General features: G+C 56.6%; 1 protein-coding gene across 5 annotated transcripts; it reads right to left on the bottom strand.

The window, feature by feature from the left end:
- Positions 1-3,216: 3,216 nt before the first annotated feature.
- On the bottom strand, positions 3,217-17,619 carry NPR1 (natriuretic peptide receptor 1). 5 transcript variants are annotated; one of them, XM_057724963.1, is made up of 22 exons: positions 16,486-17,619; positions 15,580-15,779; positions 15,031-15,144; positions 14,471-14,606; positions 14,034-14,125; positions 13,192-13,327; positions 12,733-12,817; positions 11,657-11,777; positions 11,190-11,264; positions 10,954-11,031; positions 10,435-10,539; positions 10,107-10,178; positions 9,833-9,989; positions 9,403-9,558; positions 8,992-9,160; positions 8,132-8,278; positions 7,923-8,046; positions 7,703-7,771; positions 7,061-7,235; positions 6,707-6,805; positions 4,368-4,459; positions 3,217-4,216 (listed from the first exon to the last, which is right to left on the bottom strand). In XM_057724963.1, exons 1-22 carry the CDS (start codon positions 17,195-17,197, stop codon positions 4,154-4,156), a joined length of 3,177 nt encoding a protein of 1,058 aa, XP_057580946.1. In that variant the 5' UTR covers positions 17,198-17,619; the 3' UTR covers positions 3,217-4,153. The 5 variants fall into 5 exon arrangements, with proteins under 5 accessions (XP_057580946.1, XP_057580931.1, XP_057580921.1 ...); XM_057724948.1 differs by having other exon boundaries at positions 10,954-11,055; positions 16,486-17,288; XM_057724938.1 differs by having other exon boundaries at positions 3,217-3,505; positions 10,954-11,055; positions 16,486-17,288.
- Positions 17,620-18,418: the final 799 nt, after the last annotated feature.

The raw sequence follows: 18,418 nt of genomic DNA, 5'->3' as shown, positions 1-18,418 counted from the left end.
AGTTGAGAAATGTGCCCAAAGCTACATGGACTATAGGTGGCAGAGCTGGGATTTGAATCCAGAATTAGCCTCTTACCCAGCATCACACTGCCTCTCACTTGATAAGGTTTGCAATTACTCCAGTTTTGAATACTGAGATCTATGTGGAATTTTGGCCTGGTTCTGGCCTGATGGAAGTTTGGTTGGCTGAGACAAGAGAAGCCGACCTGATCATAGGACATCATCTACAGCCAAAGCGTGCCGTGCCATATGCAGTCCACATGTGAAAGCCAAAGGCAGAGAGTAACAGTGGGTCGTATCAAGTCCAGAAAGGGTACCACACTGATGGACAGGTGTATTTGATTATGGAATCTTTGCTATGGAAAGTTCCTTTTCTTTTTTTTTTGGCTGCATTGGGTCTTAGTTACTGCATGTGGGCTCTTTGCTGCGGCAAGTGGGCTTCTCTCTAGTTGTGGCATGTGAGGTTTTTTTCTCTCCCTAGTTGTGGTGCACAGGCTCCAGAGTGCATGGGCTCTGTAAGTTGCAGCACACAGGCTCTCTAGTTGAGGGCTTAGTCTCCATGTGGCATGTGGGATCTTAGTTCCCTGACCAGGGATTGAACCCCTGTCCCCTGCATTGGAAGGGCAATTCTTTACCACTGGACCACCAGGGAAGTCCCAGAAAGGTTCTTAAAGGGCAACCAGCTCAACTCACTCACGGGTGCAATGTATGTAATAGGGAACTGGGTAGGTGAGTTTTTTCCCTATCTGGACCCCCCCACTAAACCTGGGGTTAGCATTATAGCCAAGACAGTTCCTGCCCCCCCACTTCCTCTCTTCCTATGGCCTCATCCTCCTCATCAGCATCCAGATTCATCAGCATCTTGATGGTAAACACCTCGCCTGGAATGTTACTTGCATTCCAGCTCAATGAGGTTAAATCTCCCTGGACAGCATTAGGTATTTTTTTTAATGGTTAATTTACTTATTTTTGTATTTTTACAGCTCTTGCAATTTAATGAAAAAATGACTTTCAGGTCACAAAACTGGCCTCCACTGCTAATTAGATTCCATGGATCTGTCCTGAAAGGTATAAATCATTAAAAAAAAATTATCACTGTATGTACTGCTATGATAATTAAATTACCCAAGCTCTTTGACGTAGAGAAGAGCGGGGGTAGGGGGTGGATATTGTCTTCTTCTGTAAGGTTTTTTATTTTGTTTTTGTTTTCCCCTAGGTCCCAGCCTTGCACAGAGCTGGTTAGGCTGGGGTTCCCTCTGCACACTGTCTACAGTAGGCCTTCCTACCCACAGCTGGACCACAGCTGGGCCCTCCTACCTCCAGCTGCACTCCCCGCCCTCCCCTTCCAAGGGCGTCACGTGGGCTGATGAGATAATGTATCTGAAAGCCTTTGTCAACTGCAAGGCACAATCGAATGCCAATGATTACTGTTGTAATTCTTATCATACTCCAGGGAAACTCTGTTGCCCCCCACCCTCCCAGACCTACTCAGCCGGACAGCCGGGGACACTCAGCGAGGCTAGACAGCCCCTCCCACGTGGGCGGAGGTCCTGGTGCAAATCCGTCTCCCCGGCTAGCAGGAGGGGCGCTACTGCTACGCTCAGACCACCCCCCCCCCCCCCAACCTCCCCTCAGTAATGGCTTTCCCAGTCCTTCCTGCTTTCACGGGCCTTCCTCCGGAAGGAAATCTCCTCAGTTCCAGTGAAAGTTCTGGAGCTGCTGAAGTCATCGACTCCTTGGGCCTCTCCTCACGCCCACTCCCCCAGCCCCCTCCCCTCCAAGTGCCCGCAGCGGAGCCAGGCTGCCCCGGAAGGATCTGACCGGCAATTTCCTACAATTGTCTTACTGGGGCTCCTCCGTCAATCAGCTCCCCGCCCCTCCTTCCCCACCGCATCTCTCACAGTCTCCCCTCCCCAAAGCCCCAGTCTCTCTGGGCATCCCAGCCCCCAGCCTGACGTGATTTCTTAGGCCCCACAGTTCGCTAGCATTTCCACTCTCTTCTGGGGCTGCCATTACCCACGAGGAGGAATGGGGCCTTGGGAGGCGACGTGGCCACCAGGGCCCACTGGGAAGTTGGATGTGCTGTGGTTACCAAGGCAACCACCCTTCTGTTAGGCCTTCCCAGAGCTATTCGCCGTGGCCAGCCGAGGAGGGTGAGGACTTGACTGTGTTAGCTCCCTCTCCCAATAAATCAAATCTGACCGAGGCCAAAAAAGGGTGGGCAGGGAGCACAGGACATCGAGAAGTGTCATTAGACAAAGGGAGAACAATTTATCCTTTCTTCACTCCCAGACCACCATTTGTGTATCAGGGAGCCCTGTCCTGAAGGCAGACCTCCAAGCTCTCTGTAGCCCACCCGGACCTCCAGTTCCACTGGCTTTGGGCGTGGACTCCAGGAAGAGGCTTGGGGAGGCCGGAGGAGGGGCCTGTCTGCACTTGATGGATGGTACTGAAGAAATGTCTGGCACTTTCTTTCCCCATGGGGGAGGTGAAGCTGCAGCCACCTCTCCCCCGCATTCGCATTCCTGCCTGCCTGCTCAGGAAGGGGGTGGGGTGGGTGGCTGGAGCAGGGAGAGGAGGGCCCGTAGCCCAATGGAAAGTCATGTTGTAAACGATCACTCACATCTGTCTACGCGGGCATGGGGATGGACGAGCAGGTGGACGATTCCCACCTTTCAACTGAGGTAGAAAGGGATCTACATGTTCCCACCCCACTGCTCCTTCTTGGCTCCCAGGCCTCCTGCGGCAGATGCCAGCACTCTCCCTTCAGTCCACACTCATTATATTCCTACTGTATGCTGGGCATTGGGTAACATAGCAGTTCTCAAAGTGTAGTCCGCAGATTCCATGAGTCCCCAAGATTCTTTCAGGGGTTGGATGAGGTCAAAATGAAGTTCACGGGAATCCCCTGGTGGTCCAGTGGTTAGGACTTGGTGCTTTCACTGCCAGGGCCCAGGTTCAATCCCTGCAAGCCACAAATACACACACACACACACACACTCACACATGATTTTCACAATCCTACTAATTATACTATTTGCCCATTGACTTTATTGATATTTGCACAGATGGTGCAAAAACAATGGGGTTAAAACTGTTGGTGTCTTAGCATAAATTAAGGCGGTAGCACCAAACTAGTCATTGCAGTCTCCCAAAAAAGCCAGTTTCTCTTAAGAATATCTTTGATTAAAGCCATAAAAAATTAACATGTGATGGATTTATTATAGTTATTTTAAATGAGATAATAAAGACTTGTTTTAATTTCTAATACAGAATATGTCGACAGATATAGCCCACACAAACAAAAGCTCTTTGGGGCCCTCAGGAGTTCTTAAGGGAGTAAAAGGTCCTGAGACCACCAGCGTCAGCACTGCTGAGGTAATTCGTAGGCTGCTCCTCAAGGTTGAAGGGGAACTGCAGCCTTTTTCAGATACCGCATCCCCAACTTGAGGAACATCTTATTTGAAGCAGAGGATGGAGAATACGGCTGCGTCTTCTGGCGACCCTCAAGAAAAGACACTGTCACTAGAATAACGATTTTAATGGTCTCCACTCACAGGAGAAGCAAGGCATACAAGCCCACAGCCCTCCGTCCTTCCCTTTCTCCCCCGTGCACTGCATCCTAGGTTGGGTGGTAGGGGACAGGGGGGTGTTTGTGGCCCATGTGGGCTAGGCCCAGAAGAGGACCCCCGCCAGCCCCTAGATTCATCTATTGTCCCTTTTCCTATTCCCCCTCAGAGGGCTCTTCCCCCCTCCCCATAAAAGTCACAGTGTAGCAAGGCTGAAGGAGGAGGACACTGGGAGGGGCAGGAGGATCCAGAAATCCACATTCCAGCCTGGCCTGGCCTGAGTCAGGGTGGAGAGCAGGTGTGTGTGCCTATGTGTGTGTGTGTGTGGGGGGGGGGGGGGGGGGGGGAGTTGTTGAGCATGGCTATAAGTTTTGGTCCAGTCCAGTGAGCTCCAAATTCTCCCCCAATACCAGTCCACTTTCAGAGGTAATATCTGGTGTCCCCACTGGGATCTGTACATCTGAGCTGTTCAAACCACTTCTTTGGCAATGGTTGGGATGCTGTAGGTGAGGCTGAGGCCTGGCACCACTCTGGCACCTCTGGCACAGGGAAGGGAGGTGTGGAAGGCTGGGAGGGGAGCCAGGTCAGCCTCGGGTGCTACTCCCCCGCTCCCCCAGGAGCCAGTAGGTCCGAACTTTGCCTTTGCCCTGGAGGGAAAAAGAGGAGTTTGGGGTGGGGAGTGACACGTCCACTTTCCCCAATGATGGGAGTGGGGTTGGCTGCTTGAGAAGGGGCCTGGGGAGGGTAAGCCCTTCGGGGACTCACAGGGGTGGTAAGGGTAGAGGCTTCCTTTTCTACCTTCATTTCGATATCTCCTCGAAGCTCCAGCTCAAAACCACCAAATTCCTCCAGGACAGCCTTGGTCTCAGAAGATAAGTGGATCTTCAGAGCTGGGGAGAAGGGAGGAGAAGGGAGATGAGAGATATAAGAGATGGGAGCAGGAGATCAGGGACTGAAGGGCTAGAAAGATGCTATCCTTCCTTCCTTTGGCCCAGAAAGCCTCCTAATTCAGGTCCCACCCCCTCCATGTGGTGTCTGACCATATGGGCCTCTCCCTAAGAACTCTAGAACTGTGTTTCCACCATGATAGCCACTAATCACATGTGGCTATTTAAATTGTAACTGGAATACAGGACTTCCCTGGTGGTGCAGTGGTTAAGAATCTGCCTGCCAATGCAGGGGACATGGGTTCAATCCCTAGTCCAGGAAGATTCCACACGCCGCAGAGCAACTAAGCCCGTGTGCCACAGCTACTGAGCCCGCGTGCTGCAACTACTGAAGCCCATGCACCGAAAGCCTGTGCTCCTCAACAAGAGAAGCCAGCGCAATGAGAAGCCCGCACACTGCAACAAAGACCCAATGCAGTCAAAAATAACAAATAAATAAATGTTTGAAAAAAAAAGAAAGAAATACAGTTAAAAATGCAACGCCTCAGAGGCTACTATATTGGACAGCACAGCTTATAGAACATTCCCATCACCGCAGAAAGCTCTATTGGACAGCACTCCAGAGTGTCACCAGGCTCTAGACAGACAGTAGAGAGTAGTGGTCAGGAGCTCAGACATTGGAGCCTGCTCTGCCTAATATGAATCCCAGCTTGGACACTTGCTTGGGGAAGTAATATAAACTCTCTGTGCTTCATTTCCTAGTCTGCAAAATGCTGAGAGCGACAGGACCCATCTCAAAGCCTTCTTGTGAGGATTAAATTTAACATTATTGGGGCCTCCCTGGTGGCGCAGTGGTTAAGAATCCACCTGCCAGTGCAAGAGACACGGGTTCAATCCCTGGTCCGGAAGATCCCACATGCCGTGGAGCAACCAAGCCCGTGCACCACAACTGCTGAGCCTGTGTGCTGCAACTATGGCAACTACGAAAGCCCATGTACCTAGAGCCTGTGCTCCACAACAAGAGAAGCCACCACAATAGAAGCCTTCGCACCACAACAACAAGTAGCCCCCTCTCACTACAACTACAGAAAGCCCGTGAACAACAATGAAGACCTAATGCAGCAAAAAAAATAAATTTAACATTATTCATCAAGTGTTTTTTTAAGAGACTGGCACGTAGGAGGCACTACACAAGTGGTTGCTGTCATCGTGTTTTAACACAACACCTTCATTTCAGGGCTGAGGGAGCCCAGGCCTCGGGAGGGAGACCTGCCCAAGCTGCTGAGGTCAGACCCAGACTCCTGACTGTTGTTCCCCACAGCCCTTCTTTGACCTCCTTCTGTACTCACCCCTACCACCCCTGAGGTCTGCATCACAGAGGCCCCGTTCTGCTGTTAAACCATTTCTGCGAATGTGCTCCTTGAGGACTGGACCTCAGGGAGAAGCTTTCTCCTACCTCGACAGCCTCACCACAGTGCCCAGGGAATATCTGCTGAAGCAGACCCCCTCTGGGCTCCCAAGTCGCCCTTCTCCTGCCACGAGGCTTAGCTGGGGTCCACGTGGACTCCCTAGCAAACGTTGGTCCAGGTCATCTTAGCATTCTAGGGCCTGGTATTCAGTAGTTGCTCAATAAAAATCGACTGACGTGTGTTGACTACAGCAGGAGACAGAAGATCAACAGGGAGCAAGCCCAGGGGAAGAGATGGGAGAGATGGCATGTATCAGATTCCTCCTGTGTTCCAGCGGTTGTGCTATGTTTTTGAGAACACTGAGATAGGCATCATTTTAAAGACAAATGGCTGAGGCTCAGAAAAGTTCAATGACGATTATGCGCTAGTCATGTTATATGACTTTCTCACATAACCCTTCTGAGGTAGATATTTAATTCTCATTTTTTCAGACGGGGAAAACTGAGGCAAGAGGCTGTGTGAGGTGTAGAGCTGAGATTCACACCCAAGTGGGCTGCTCTGAAGCCCTCTTTACCACACCCAAGAGGGCCCTAAAGGTAGGATTCCTGCTAGGAACTGCTGGACATTGGCCTGGAAAGACTTTTCAATCATTTGGCAGGAGGGGGCAGCTGGGGACCTGAGTCTCTGATTAGATTCGATGTGTTCTGGCCAGGTTGAACCCTTATGAAAAGGGAGACTGGGAGGAGAGAGAACATGGACTGCATAGGCACCAGCTGCAGGAGAGCCTTCCTCGGCTACAACCACCCTGTCCTCCGTGTCCCGCCCAGGGGACCCAGCATACCTTCCCCATTAGACTCCATTCTTGAGGCCGTGTTGACTGTGTCCCCAAAGAGACAGTAACGGGGCATCTTCAGCCCTACCACACCAGCACACACGGGTCCTGGAGGGAGCGGAAGCCCATCAGTTGAGGGAAGCGGGTGGAAGGAATGGAGGGTGGCTGTAGGACGGGGCTAGAGCGCTCCAGGAGAGGCAGCAGGTGGGATCTGTGACGGGTGGGAGCCCAGGGGTGTGGGGGGGGGGGCGTAGGTGTGGGTGTATGCGCGCACGGGGAGCGGTGGAGAAGGGCTGGGACTATTCTCGGTGCGCAGCTCCAGCCTTCGGGAGCCTCCTCCCTGCGCGCCTTCGGCAGCCTCACCTGTGTGGATGCCAATGCGCAAGCGCAGCTGCTCCTGGGGCCGGTGGCGGATGCGGAAGGAGCGCACCGCGTCCAGCAGCGCCAGGGCCATGCGGGCCACCTCGCGGGCGTGCAGCTTCCCATTCCGCACCGGGAGCCCGGACACGACCATGTAGGCGTCACCAATGGTCTCCACCTGTGCGGGCCGCGAGAGGGTGCAGGGCCTGAGGGCTGGAACTTTCTCTTCCGGGCGCCGCCCCCCACACTGTGGGCGCTGTCTTCCTGTTCCCGCATCTACCAGCCGCTGTGTTTCTCATCCCCCATAGCCCGCGCGGGTTTTCTGCCTGTTCTGGGTCTTCCTGTGACACCTCCCTGTGACAGTCTTTGCCCGTGTCTGTTGGTCTTCTCTCTTAAGACTCAATGTCATTCTGCCCTCCGCTTTTCTGTGACCCTGGCCATGTCCGTCTGTCTGTCCCTTTCCATCTTTTTTATTTTTATTTATTTATTTATTTTTATTTTTTTTTGGGGGGTACACCAGGTTCAATCAACTGTTTTTATACACATATCCCCATATTCCCTCCCTTCCTTGACGCCCCCCCCCGAGTCCCCCCCACCCTCCCTGCCCCAGTCCTCTAAGGCATGTCCCTTTCCATCTTTACTCACCTTGTAGACATCAAAGTTGTCTATGACAGCATCAAAGCAAGTGTACAGGTCGTTGAGCAGGGTCACCACCTGGAAGAAAAGAGAAGCCACAGGGTGGGGAGTAAGGGACCCCCCCCTGCGCTCGGGTGGGACAAGCGGAACAGCAGGCAGGCCTATGGGGTGGAGATGCCAAGCCTCGCACACCTGGCTGCTCTGACACCTGCCGCCGTGCCTGACTTACCTGCATGGGCGTGCTCTCCGCCGACAGGGCTGTGAAACCCACAATGTCACTGAAGTAGATAGTGACGCTGTCGAAGGCTTCGGCCTGGACCGTCTCCCCGCGCTTCAGCTGCTCGGCCACTGAACTGAGGGGTCAGGGACGGGTGCAGGATCAGAAGATGAGGCGGGGCCGGGGCAGGGGCGGCGGGGGCACCAAGCCTGGGCACTCACTGAGGCAGAATCTGGTAGAGCAGGGCCTCGGCCTTGCGCTTCTCCTCCAGGTAGGCCTGGGTCCGCTCCTCCACCAGCTCCTCCAGGTTGTTGGCGTACTGCTCCATGCGCAACAGCAGGTTGTCCAGGATGTTGCTGCTGTTCTCCCTGGGGACGGGCGTGGCGGAGGGGGCGGTGGTGAGAGGGGCGCAGCACGCCCTACCCTGAAGCGCCTACCCCAGGCTCTCACCCTACCCAGGCTTCCTGTCGGCCCGCTGCAGGGGGGTCCCTGGAGAGGGTCAGGGTTGAGGGGCACAGCAGGATGGGGGTGGCAGGGGAAAAGGGGAGGAGGAAAGTCCAGTTCCTCCCTGAAACCCCAGGGTCAAGGAGGAAGCTTCAGACGTGTTGGCTATTTTGCACATCTTTGTTGAACACAGGTGGGTGAGAAGGAGGCAGAGGAGGCAGAAGGGGACAGGGGTCGATGGAGAACAGAGTGAGGGCGCACAGGCTGGCAGAGGGGTGTGCCTGGAGGAACGGCCCCCATGGGGCACACTGGGAAAGGGGATGCAAGGGCTGGGTGGGAGCCCCCGTGGAGAGCAGAGAGGTGGAGGCAGGAGGCAGGAGGCCATCTCCTCTGCGGCCACTGAAGGCTGATGGAGCAGGGGCCGGTGGGGGAGGTAGGGGGCCGTGGGGACAGCTGGGCCCTACAGTGTTCACAGAGCGGGCTGCGGGGCTGTGGCGGGCTGGCGTGGGCTGCGTGGGGGGGGCTGTGCATGGGGGGCTGTGCGTGGGCTCTGCCACCGCAGGGATAAGACGTCAGCGTGCGGTGCGTGCTGGTGGTGGCAGGTAGAGGAGGCTGGGAGGAGACTGGCGCCAGTGACCTGTTAAACTTGCGCAGCATCAGGCGGATCTGTTGGAAGGGTGGCCGCTCCTGCGGGTCCTCGGCCCAGCAGCGCTGCATCAGCTGCCCCAGTTCCTCCAGGTGACTCTGCAGGGCCAGGGAGGGCCGGAAGGGGGGCTGCTGGCCCCGAGTCACACGCTCGATGATCTCTGTGTGGTGGGGGAGGGAGACAGGCTGAGGGCCGGGTTCAGCCCGGGGCCTGTTGAGAAACGGAGTGGGGAAGTCCAGGACCAGGGCGCGGGCAGAGGAGCCCTGCAGGGAACCGGGCCAGTTGTGCTCCGGTTCACTGGCAGCAGTGGAGCAGAGGGCGGTGGCGTTGCCAGGGTTCCCTCTCTCTGGAGCGGGGGTTAGTTGAGTGTGGTGGCATCAGGGGAAAGCACGGTCCTCTCACCTTTGGGACTGAGGTCCAAACCTTCCACGTGGAAGACACCACTCCGCAGGGCAATCTCCTGAAGGATGATCCCAAAGCTGTACACGTCACCAGCCTGAGAGCCCCGGGCAGGGGGCGAGGCCATTCGCAGGAGCTCAGGGGCTGTCCACAGCTTTTCTGCGGGTCAGAGGTCAGGAGTCACAGGGTGAAGGGCCCCAAAGCTAAGGGGTGAGGGGACACAAGGTCCCAGAGGATGTGGCTGGGCCTGATCTGGAGACATCACGGGGGTGCTAGAGCTAGAAGGGGCCTTGAGACCACTTGGTCTGACTCTGCTTCCTACGGATGATGAACTGTGCCGGGCGTCAGGGGAGGTGGGCCGGAGCCCTTCACTGGCCAGGCATCAGCCTCCCCACTGGATCCTCTGGGGACGGTGTGAGGGGTCGGGGCTCACTGGCATAGAGGGTGTGTCCTTGCTCTGGCTCCGGGTCCCTGAAGCTCTCCAGCCCGTAGTCAGTGATCTTCAGCACGAAGCGCCCATCTACCACGCAGTTGGATGACTTGAGGTTCCCATGGGAGCAGATGGCCCCATTGTGTAGGAACAGCATACCCTGGGAAATTTGGGGAGGCAGCGGTCTTGGGCATGAGTGGAACCTCCAAGCATGGCCAGGGGATAAGTCTGCCTGGCCCTTCCCACCCACATCCAGTGGGCTCTTTTCTGGACCTACCTTGACGATGTCATTGGTGAGCGAGTACCGGAACATCCAGTCCAGGGTGATGCTCTCATTCTCCAGGATGTCCTGCTGGGCAGTGGGAGTCAGCCCTGTACCCTGCACACGCCCCCCGGAGGAGGAGTGCAAGGGTCCCGCTGACATAAACTGGCAGAACGGGACAAAGCTTTGGGTTTACTCCAGTGCCACCACCCTCCCCCCACTCCCATTTTACAAATGGGGAAAATAAAGGTCAGAAAGGAGAGGCTTGCCCAGGGCCTTATGGTGAGTCAGGGGCGGACCCAGGGCTAGACCTAGGTGTCCTGACACCCCCTTGCTACCTCACCTGCAGGCTCCCACGGGGACAGTACTCTGTGAGGATACAGATATTGGGGGGGTCAGTGCAGGCCCCCACGAACCTGGTCAGGTGTTCATTCTGCACATCCCGCATCTGCAGGTGAGAGCCAGCCAGCATCAGAGCCTGACAGAGACCTCACCCCTCGCCAAGTTGCCCCCACCCTGGGGGACCCCTCACTCTTCTCAAGTCCCTATTCACTCTCTGCAGACATGCGAGGACTTCCCCCAGTGATTCCCACTCCTGTTCTAAAGAACCCTTCCCCAGAACCTGCTCCTACTCCCTCTGCTTCCTAAGCCCATCCAGTGGGGCCCCTATGAAACCTCCAGTAGCCCTTCCCCCATTTATGATTTCCCCGCCGCCTACCCACAGCACGCAGGGGCCCAGCCCAGGGTGACAGTGCCCACCCTTTCCTAGGATACCCTGCGGTCCCTCCATACCCATTCTGTCGGCCAACCTCCCCTGCCTCCCAGATGCTTCCCCAGGCCACTGCCTCCCTCCCCACATTACATGCTTCAGTTCAAACAGGACTTCCCGCGTCAGCTCAATGCGTTTACGGTTCACACGTTTCACAGCCACGAGGTTGCCCTGAGCGCGGAATGGAGATTGTCCCTGTGAGGGGATGGCCCAGCGCTGGGAACTCCACTGCCCTGACAGCCCACCCCTGCCCTAAGACCCTCCCAGTCCTCCATCAGAGGACAGCCCTGCCCCAGTCCTGAGGACCAGTGGTCTTTCCCCAGACCCACCTTATAATACGCTGTCTTGGCAAAAATTTGGAACTGGCCCTCTGTGGTCAGCAGGGAGCCGTAATTGGAGCCTCTCTGAAGGGATGGAGTACAGGAGAGATGGTCAGCCCATGGGCCCAGCTCTCCATCCTTGTTGCTTGAGCTCTGGTCTTTGCTACCGCACCTTATCTTTGTGTCACCCTGCCTCTCATTCCACGTCATCAAATCCTTTCTTCATTTATTTACTTTTTTAAAATGTATTTTCACATATGCTATCTCTAACCTTTGAAAGAGCCCTGTGAGGGAGGCTCTATAGATGTAATCGTTATTTGAGGTACTCTCAGAGAGGGAATGTGACTTGCCCAAAGTCACACAGCAAGTGAAGGCAGGGCTGGGACTAGGACTCTGCTCTCTACCCTACCGGTCAGGCACCACCCACACGCCCATTCCCAGCTCTGCCCCCTGCCCCCAAGTACTGGAGTTCTTACCCCACTCAGGGTCAGCCGGCTGCCTGCACTCCGGAGGTGCCTCTCAAGGCTACTGGGCTGCAGGTCCTCCCAACGCACCCGCCACAGCTCTGAGGCCAGTTCCTTCTCCAGCTGCATCTTCCTGGGGCATGAAACCTGCACCTGAGCCCATGTCTGAGCCTCTGGCCCAGGGTAGGGGGAGCTTAGCAGCCCCTCCTCAGAGCCCTGGGACTACTGTAGATGCTAAGAGATGGGGGGGGGGGGGGCAATTACATCCTCTCCACTGAGAGTCAGGAGACTTGGGTGAAATTCTGCTTCACTGGGGACCTTGGGGTAGTCACTTCATTTCTCTATGACTCATGTTTATGTCTAAATGTCCTCATTTGGAAATCGGGGACCTCGACATTTATTTCAGAGCATCGGTTTAAGAATGAAAAGAAATATTTTTTTTAAGTATACAATTTGATATTTTTTTTCTTATTAGTAGTGTGTATATGGCAATCCCAATCTCCCAATTCATTAAGAATGAAAAGAAATATTGTGTGTGGATGTGCCGGGCACACACAAGTATATGCTTGACCAGCATTGATTTTCTCCCCTCCCTTCTTGTTTCCCTCTGTCGTTAACTTTTTCTGCATTTTCCTGTCAGCCTCCCACTGGAAGGCAGGATGGGGCTTCCTTATCTTTCTCCTCCACTCTGGGTTCAGCACCTGGTACACAGCAGAGCCTTCATCCCTGCTCAACTAGCATGGGTCCAACCCCACAGGTGTTGGACCGCTGCTTCCCATCTGGTCTGTACAAGCGGGAAGGGAGGGGAAACAAGCCTCAGGCCAGAATGCACACCCTATGATGCCCCCAACAGATCTGCTCCTTCTCGGATCCCCCAGACCCTCCTTGGCCACTCCCGTCTCTGTTCCCACCTCCTTCTCTCCTCCGGGTGTCCTAAGGCTTTCTAGTCTCTTTCCTCCCCCATCTCCCTGGGCCTGGCTGTTCTGTCCCTTAACCCCTCCCTCTTCCCTCTGGGTCCCCGCCACCTCCTCTGCTATTGGTTCTCTAGGCCTCCCAGCCTCAGTCACCACCCTCATTCCAAGGCTTACCTGTATATGAAGAAGGAGACAATCAGAATGCTGAACAGGGAGAGGCTGCCCACCAAAGCCAGGACCTCCTGGGTGGAAAAGTGGTCTGCATGGGAGAGTCCACATTGCAGCAAGAGAGGTTTGGGTTAGACACTGGACAACAGGAGGAAGAACCTTTATTTTTTAATTTTTTTGGCCACACCACACAGGCATGTGGGATCTTAGTTCCCTGACCAGGGACTGAACCCAGGCCCCCTGAAGTGGAACCATGGAGTCCTAACCACTGGACCACCAGGGGAGTCCCTGAAGAACCTTTTAATATTCAATCAGTGAACTGAGATGATGGATGAAGGAAAGGAAAAGGCAGGAGGAGTCTCTCCAGGAAAACCTCAGTGTGGGAGAGGGGCACCTATTTGACTCCCTGAGCAGGAAGGATGCAGCATCTTCGTAATGGAGGCTTGGAAGGCAAGGGGCAGTCACCTTGGTTGCAGGCGGGGTCCTCATTTTCAAAGCCACATTTGGGGACATCAGGAGGTGGATACCCCAGGGGCCAGTTCAGTTTGCGCCCTGACATGGTCACCAGCTCTTGGGAAGTTCCATTGAAGTTCAGAACGATCTATGGGAGGGCAGGAGTGGTGGGTAGGCAGGGGCCCTGATGAAGCCTCCGGTCCAGGGGAGCAGTCCTGCCCCCCACCTACCCCATCTTTGCTGCCAGGGACTGTGTCTGCACTGTCAACTATTCACCCAGCCCCTGCCATGACTGGATACAGAGAGCCTCATACCCACACCCCATGTTATCAGAGTGGACAAGCTTGAAAATGACTTAAGGGCTTTATAAAGAAAACTCCATATAGAATCACAGCCCTATACTCAGGAAGTTTATAATTTTGGATTGAAGCACACAGGAAATAGGAAAATGCAATGTTCTCAGTCCACATTCCCAGGCCTAGTCCATGTAACCTTCCTCCAGGAAGCCTTCCCAGGATGATCTGCTCCTTGGTGCCTGTGGCCTCAAGACCTTCCTGTTCCTGTTGCTCTTATAGAGCAGTATGACGTGCATTCATCTTGGCCCTGAGTCAGTCTGTCTCTGCTGGGAGGGCATCCTGCCTACCTTCGGAGACCTGGAGCTTCCTGAGGTCAGGGCTGTGCTCCCTCCTCAGACGTGGGGTTCCCCAAGGATAACACCTGTGAGTCCCTATCATTGTGGTTGCTCCTCCAGATTGGCTGGATCTCTTTTTATCCAGGGCTCTCTCTTATCCAGGGGGGTGGGAGGGTGAGATGTCATTCCCAGTTGGCACTGTCTCCTGGGGGCACAGGCTTACCCTGAAGGCTCCAGTGTCAGGGTCCATATCCCAGAGCGAGAAGTCGGTCTCCCGATCTCCACTGCTGTCCATTTTCAGGTATCCTGTCACACCTGGGGATATGCACAAAGATGGCTATGTTTTGAGAGAGTGGAAGTTCATGGACCTCACACCTCATCCCCGTCTTTTTATCTTCTCTGTCTTGCCTTCCAAATATATATACATAGAAAGAGATAGACATTTCAGCAGCAGGAATGACTGGGGTTGGGGTTGGGCACTTAGGAAGACTTCCAGATGGCACTAGGGAGATGGGGAAGACAGCCTAAAGGCAGCTGCAGAAGAGAGGAAGAGACTGGTGTGAGCAAGTGACTACCTGCGCTGCAGGGCTAGAGGCTTCTCACTGCTTCCTGCCTGGGGCACCCCAAGGTAGCCCATTCCTGCCACCTCCAGTCCCTGACCTTGGAAGCTTCGGTTCCACATGCGCTGAGTGATGTCCTCCCCATCGGTGACAGTTCCTCCACGCGCTAGAGTCTCCGTCACTGCCTGGACATAGAGCAGGAATCCGTCGTGGAAGGACGCTGGGATGGTGTTCACCTGTAGGGGCAGGCAGAGCTGGGCTGGGGTGGGATTTATGAAGGGGCACAGAGTGGGGCGCTGGGGGGAGGGGAACTGCAGGCACTGGGAGCTTGGAAGAGGATGGGCGAAAACAGCCTCACGTGACAGAGAGATTTTACTACTTGTAAAATGCCTCTGCACACACCACTGCTTCTGAATCCTGCTAGGCAGATAGGGCAGGGTGTATCACCCTCATTTTACTGATAAGAATTTGAGTTTCAGAGGTTGAACATTTTGTCAATGCCCCCCTCCCTCATCAGGAGAGATATGGGAACAGTGCGAAGGGAAAGAGGGGAAGACCTGGGAACAGGGGGATGGCTGAGAGAGCAGGGCAGCGATTGGCAGAGGGCTGTGAAGTGGGAGCTGGAGGTCCACGCTGCAGGGTCCCAGGACCCCCTCCTACCAGGCCATCCTCCATGGTGAAGTTGAACTGCTCACGGGCCAAGTGTTTTAGTTTCTGCAGGAATTCCAAGTACTCAGGATTATCCGGCTCTTTATATGTGATGATTTTGGCAGCCTGAGGAAGGGGTCAGGGGAGAGGGGAGAGCTGGGTGCTGACTCCAATCCTCCCAGTACCCTGGGTGCCCACCTCCCAGAGCTGCATCTCTGCTTAGCTCAAGGTCAACATTGGACCCTATGTCCTGCGTGAGGTGCTGCCTGCTTCAAAGCAGGGGACGCGCTGGGATGGCTTTTCCGAGTCCTGATGGTCCGTGAGATGTGAACATTATCCCACTTCAAGGGCATTCTCTCATCTTTTTAGCCTCCTGGTCCTGAAGTCCCCTGGCCCTCTATATACCCCTTGCCCCAGCCCCCTGCCCTCTGTCACATAACTCCTATGAGCATCAAGCGCCTCTTGCCTGGAATCCTTTCAGACACCGAGGGACCCAGGACCCAGAAACGATGTGCCACTAGCCCAGAACCCCACGGCCTGGGCTTTCAACCTGAACCTCACCTGAAAGGCCTGGCGAGCACTGATGTCCTGCCCATCCCCTCTCTCCCAGAGCCTGCGGGGAGCAAGGCCGTGTGCACCTTGCAGGCTTTGCCCAAAGAGGTCCAGGTGGAAGAAAACATAGTCCTCCCCTCTCAGGCCAGCTTCCAGGGCCAGAAGCATCAGGGTTCTGAAGGTATCCGGGGAGCTGCAGATGTAGATAACTGGGGAGGAAGGGGGGTCAAAGAAGAGAGAAAAGGCTAGGTGTCAGGGAGTAGACGGGAAACTGAAGCTGGGGCACCCAAGGGAGGAAGTTCAGAGACTCTGTGGTAGTTAAGTGGAACTCCTGGCTCAGTCCAGGCTGTGGCCCTGCGGCCGAAGAAAGATGAACGGAGGGAGGAGGCGGTGGGAGGGGGAGGAGGAAGGATCCAAGATACTGACAGAGGGAATCTCGGAGCCAAAGGTGGGGAAGGTGAGGTCAGGAGTGGGAAAGCAGAGAAGGGCCAGCTGGAGAGGGGACTGGAAGAGGAGAGGGTGGGTGGGAGAAGCGCGAGACGATGCTGGAGGAGGGGAGACGGCTGTTGGGAAGAGAAGGAAAATAGGGGAGAACAAGAGGGACAGGAACTAAGCTGGGGGCCTACTAAGCGTCAGGGTGGCTGGAGGCATTTTCTCCCTCCTGTTAACTCCGGGGGAATCGGTGGGAAGGAGGTGGGGGAGTGAGGAGGTGAGAAGAGAGGAGAGCCTAGGAACTGGAAGGGAGGGGGGCGAGGAGAAAGAGAGGGAAATAGAAACTGAGCGATGGAAAGGGCGGAGGAAGCTGAGACAGGAATGAGGGGCCGCGGGGAGGAGAAGCCTGGCCGCGAGGAGAGAGAGGACGTCCCGGGGAAGGCCCCTAGGCCAAGCGGCCGGACGGGTGTGCCCGCGTCTCACCTCGGCCTTTGCGGCGCACGGTGCGCAGCAGCATGGTGTAGTGGTCGCGGTCGCCCTCGGCGAACTCCAGGTGGTCCACCGTGATGTTAAGGCGGTCGCGGACCCGCATGTACAGCCCCTCCACCACGAAGAAGCAGCGCTGGTCGTCGCCGGGCCGGTAGGCGTAGAGCACGAACGCCTGGCGCTCCCAGCCCAGCCGTCGGTGCAGCGCCGCCACGAAGTCGCCCAGCTTGGCGTGGCTGGGCCCCGCGCGGGTGGTCAGCGCGAACTCGTCCTTGGCGCCGAAGCCCACGGCCGGGGCGCCGGCGGTCAGCAGCGGCACCCGCCAGTGCGCCGTGAAGCGGCCCACGGGGGCGGCGGCGTACACGCAGCCGGGGCCCAGGAACACCGCGGGGTCGTGCTCCAGCTTGAGGTCCACGGCGGCCAGGGGCGCGGCGGTGTCGGAGCAGACGCCCCGCGCGCTCTCGCTGCTGCCCAGCACCGTGCGGACTGTCCAGCCCGGCAGCAGGTCCGGCCGCGCCCTCACCTGGGCCAGGGCCAGTTCCACCGCCGGCCCCACGCGCGCCCACGACCAGGGGTACGAGGTGTTGGCCAGAGGCAGCACCACGGCCACCGTCAGGTTGCCCGCGTAGCTGCCCGGGAGCAGCAGCAACGGCGGCAGCAGCAGAAACAGGCGCGGGCGGACGCCCGCGGGGCGCCCGGGGCGCGGCATGGCCTCAGCGGGCACCGAGGCGGCGGGGCCCTCTCACCATGTCCTTTCGCGTCCCCTCCGGCTCGGCGGCCCGTCCTGGGCACCCGGAGCGCCCCCGTGGGAGGGAGGAGGAGCGGGGCGGGGGCGCTCACCCCGGGGCACGCCGCCCCCTCTGGCTGCCGCAGTGCGCGCCAGGAGCGCCAGGGGCGCGCGACCGGGGAGTGCGCCCAGGGCGCGGCGGAGCAGGTGGGTGCGAGGAGAGCGCGGGGCCCGAGAGGACCCACGTGTGAGTGGGTGAGTGGGTGAGTGAGTGAGTCTGTTAGGAGAGGGAGGAAGAGAGCGAGCGAGCGCTCTGTGTAGGGGATGGGAGAGGGCGCCAGGGAGGGAAAGGGGAGCGTGAGTGTCTGTATGTGTGCGTGAGCGCCTGGCCCAGGGAGTGTGCCAGAAGGGGCGTCCGGCCGGCCCAAGTCTCCGGCCGTCCGGGGGGGACTGGGGAGGACCCAAGCCAATCTCCGAACCCTCCCTCCCGGCCGCTTCCCCTCCCAGACTCCGCGACCGGAGAGCCAATCCTGGATCTTTAACTCCTTCCTCCCCGCCCCGAAGTCGCGGGCCCTCCCGAGCCCCTCAGCTTTCCTTTAGACCCTCTTGCCGCATCTCGGGAGCCAAACGTCTTCCTCCTCCGAGAAGCGGCACCCGCAGAAGAGGCTCCCTCGCAGGGTTGGGAAGCAGAACTGAATGGAGATTGTGTGGGAGCAGCAAGGGGCCTCTTGCGCCCCATCTTTCCCTCCCCTCCTACCTAGTTCCGTCTGGGGAAGAGAGCAAGAGGTGCTAGTTTGGGATCTTCGCAGGAAAAGGTGTGAGTGTTTGGATGTGCGTCAGAGGGTGGCGCGGGAGGGTGACGGTTTCTGGAAAAGGTGTTAAAGTAGGTGAATGCAGGGTCCCGGTAACAGTCCACCTAGGATCTCACCCACTCCCCAGCTTCCAGATCGAGCGGATTCGCGGAGAAAAAGGACGTGGTGGAAGGGAGGAATTAACTCTTTAGTTCCCAAAAGGCTGAAGGAACGGGGGATGGGGGTGGGGAGAGCTTGTGGGTGGCTGAAGGAGTGAACAGATGTGACTTCGGGGCCACTCCCGGCGTGTGAGTGTGTGTTTGTTTTGTCTTGAGGAGGATTATTAAAATGGCATTTGTTGGGGCGGTGGGAGACAGAGTTGGAAATGACAAGCGGAGGCGTAAATTGGGGA

This window comes from Hippopotamus amphibius, chromosome 1 (assembly GCF_030028045.1).
Source record: "Hippopotamus amphibius kiboko isolate mHipAmp2 chromosome 1, mHipAmp2.hap2, whole genome shotgun sequence".
NCBI classification, from domain to species: domain Eukaryota; kingdom Metazoa; phylum Chordata; class Mammalia; order Artiodactyla; family Hippopotamidae; genus Hippopotamus; species Hippopotamus amphibius.
The sequence above is the reverse complement of the archived record's forward strand: the minus strand, read 5'-3'. Positions and strand labels throughout refer to the sequence as shown.

What these genes read in the sequence shown, in the direction of transcription:
- NPR1 (XM_057724938.1), bottom strand. Translation starts at nt 17,197, where the DNA reads ATGCCGCGCCCCGGGCGCCCCGCGGGCGTCCGCCCGCGCCTGTTTCTG. An exon ending in CGTGCGCCGCAAAGGCCGAG is followed by an intron (nt 15,780 to 16,485) that starts GTGAGACGCGGG and finishes CTTCCTCCCCAG; the next exon opens with TTATCTACATCTGCAGCTCC. An exon ending in GCCGGCTGACCCTGAGTGGG is followed by an intron (nt 11,265 to 11,656) that starts GTAAGAACTCCA and finishes CCATCCCTTCAG; the next exon opens with AGAGGCTCCAATTACGGCTC.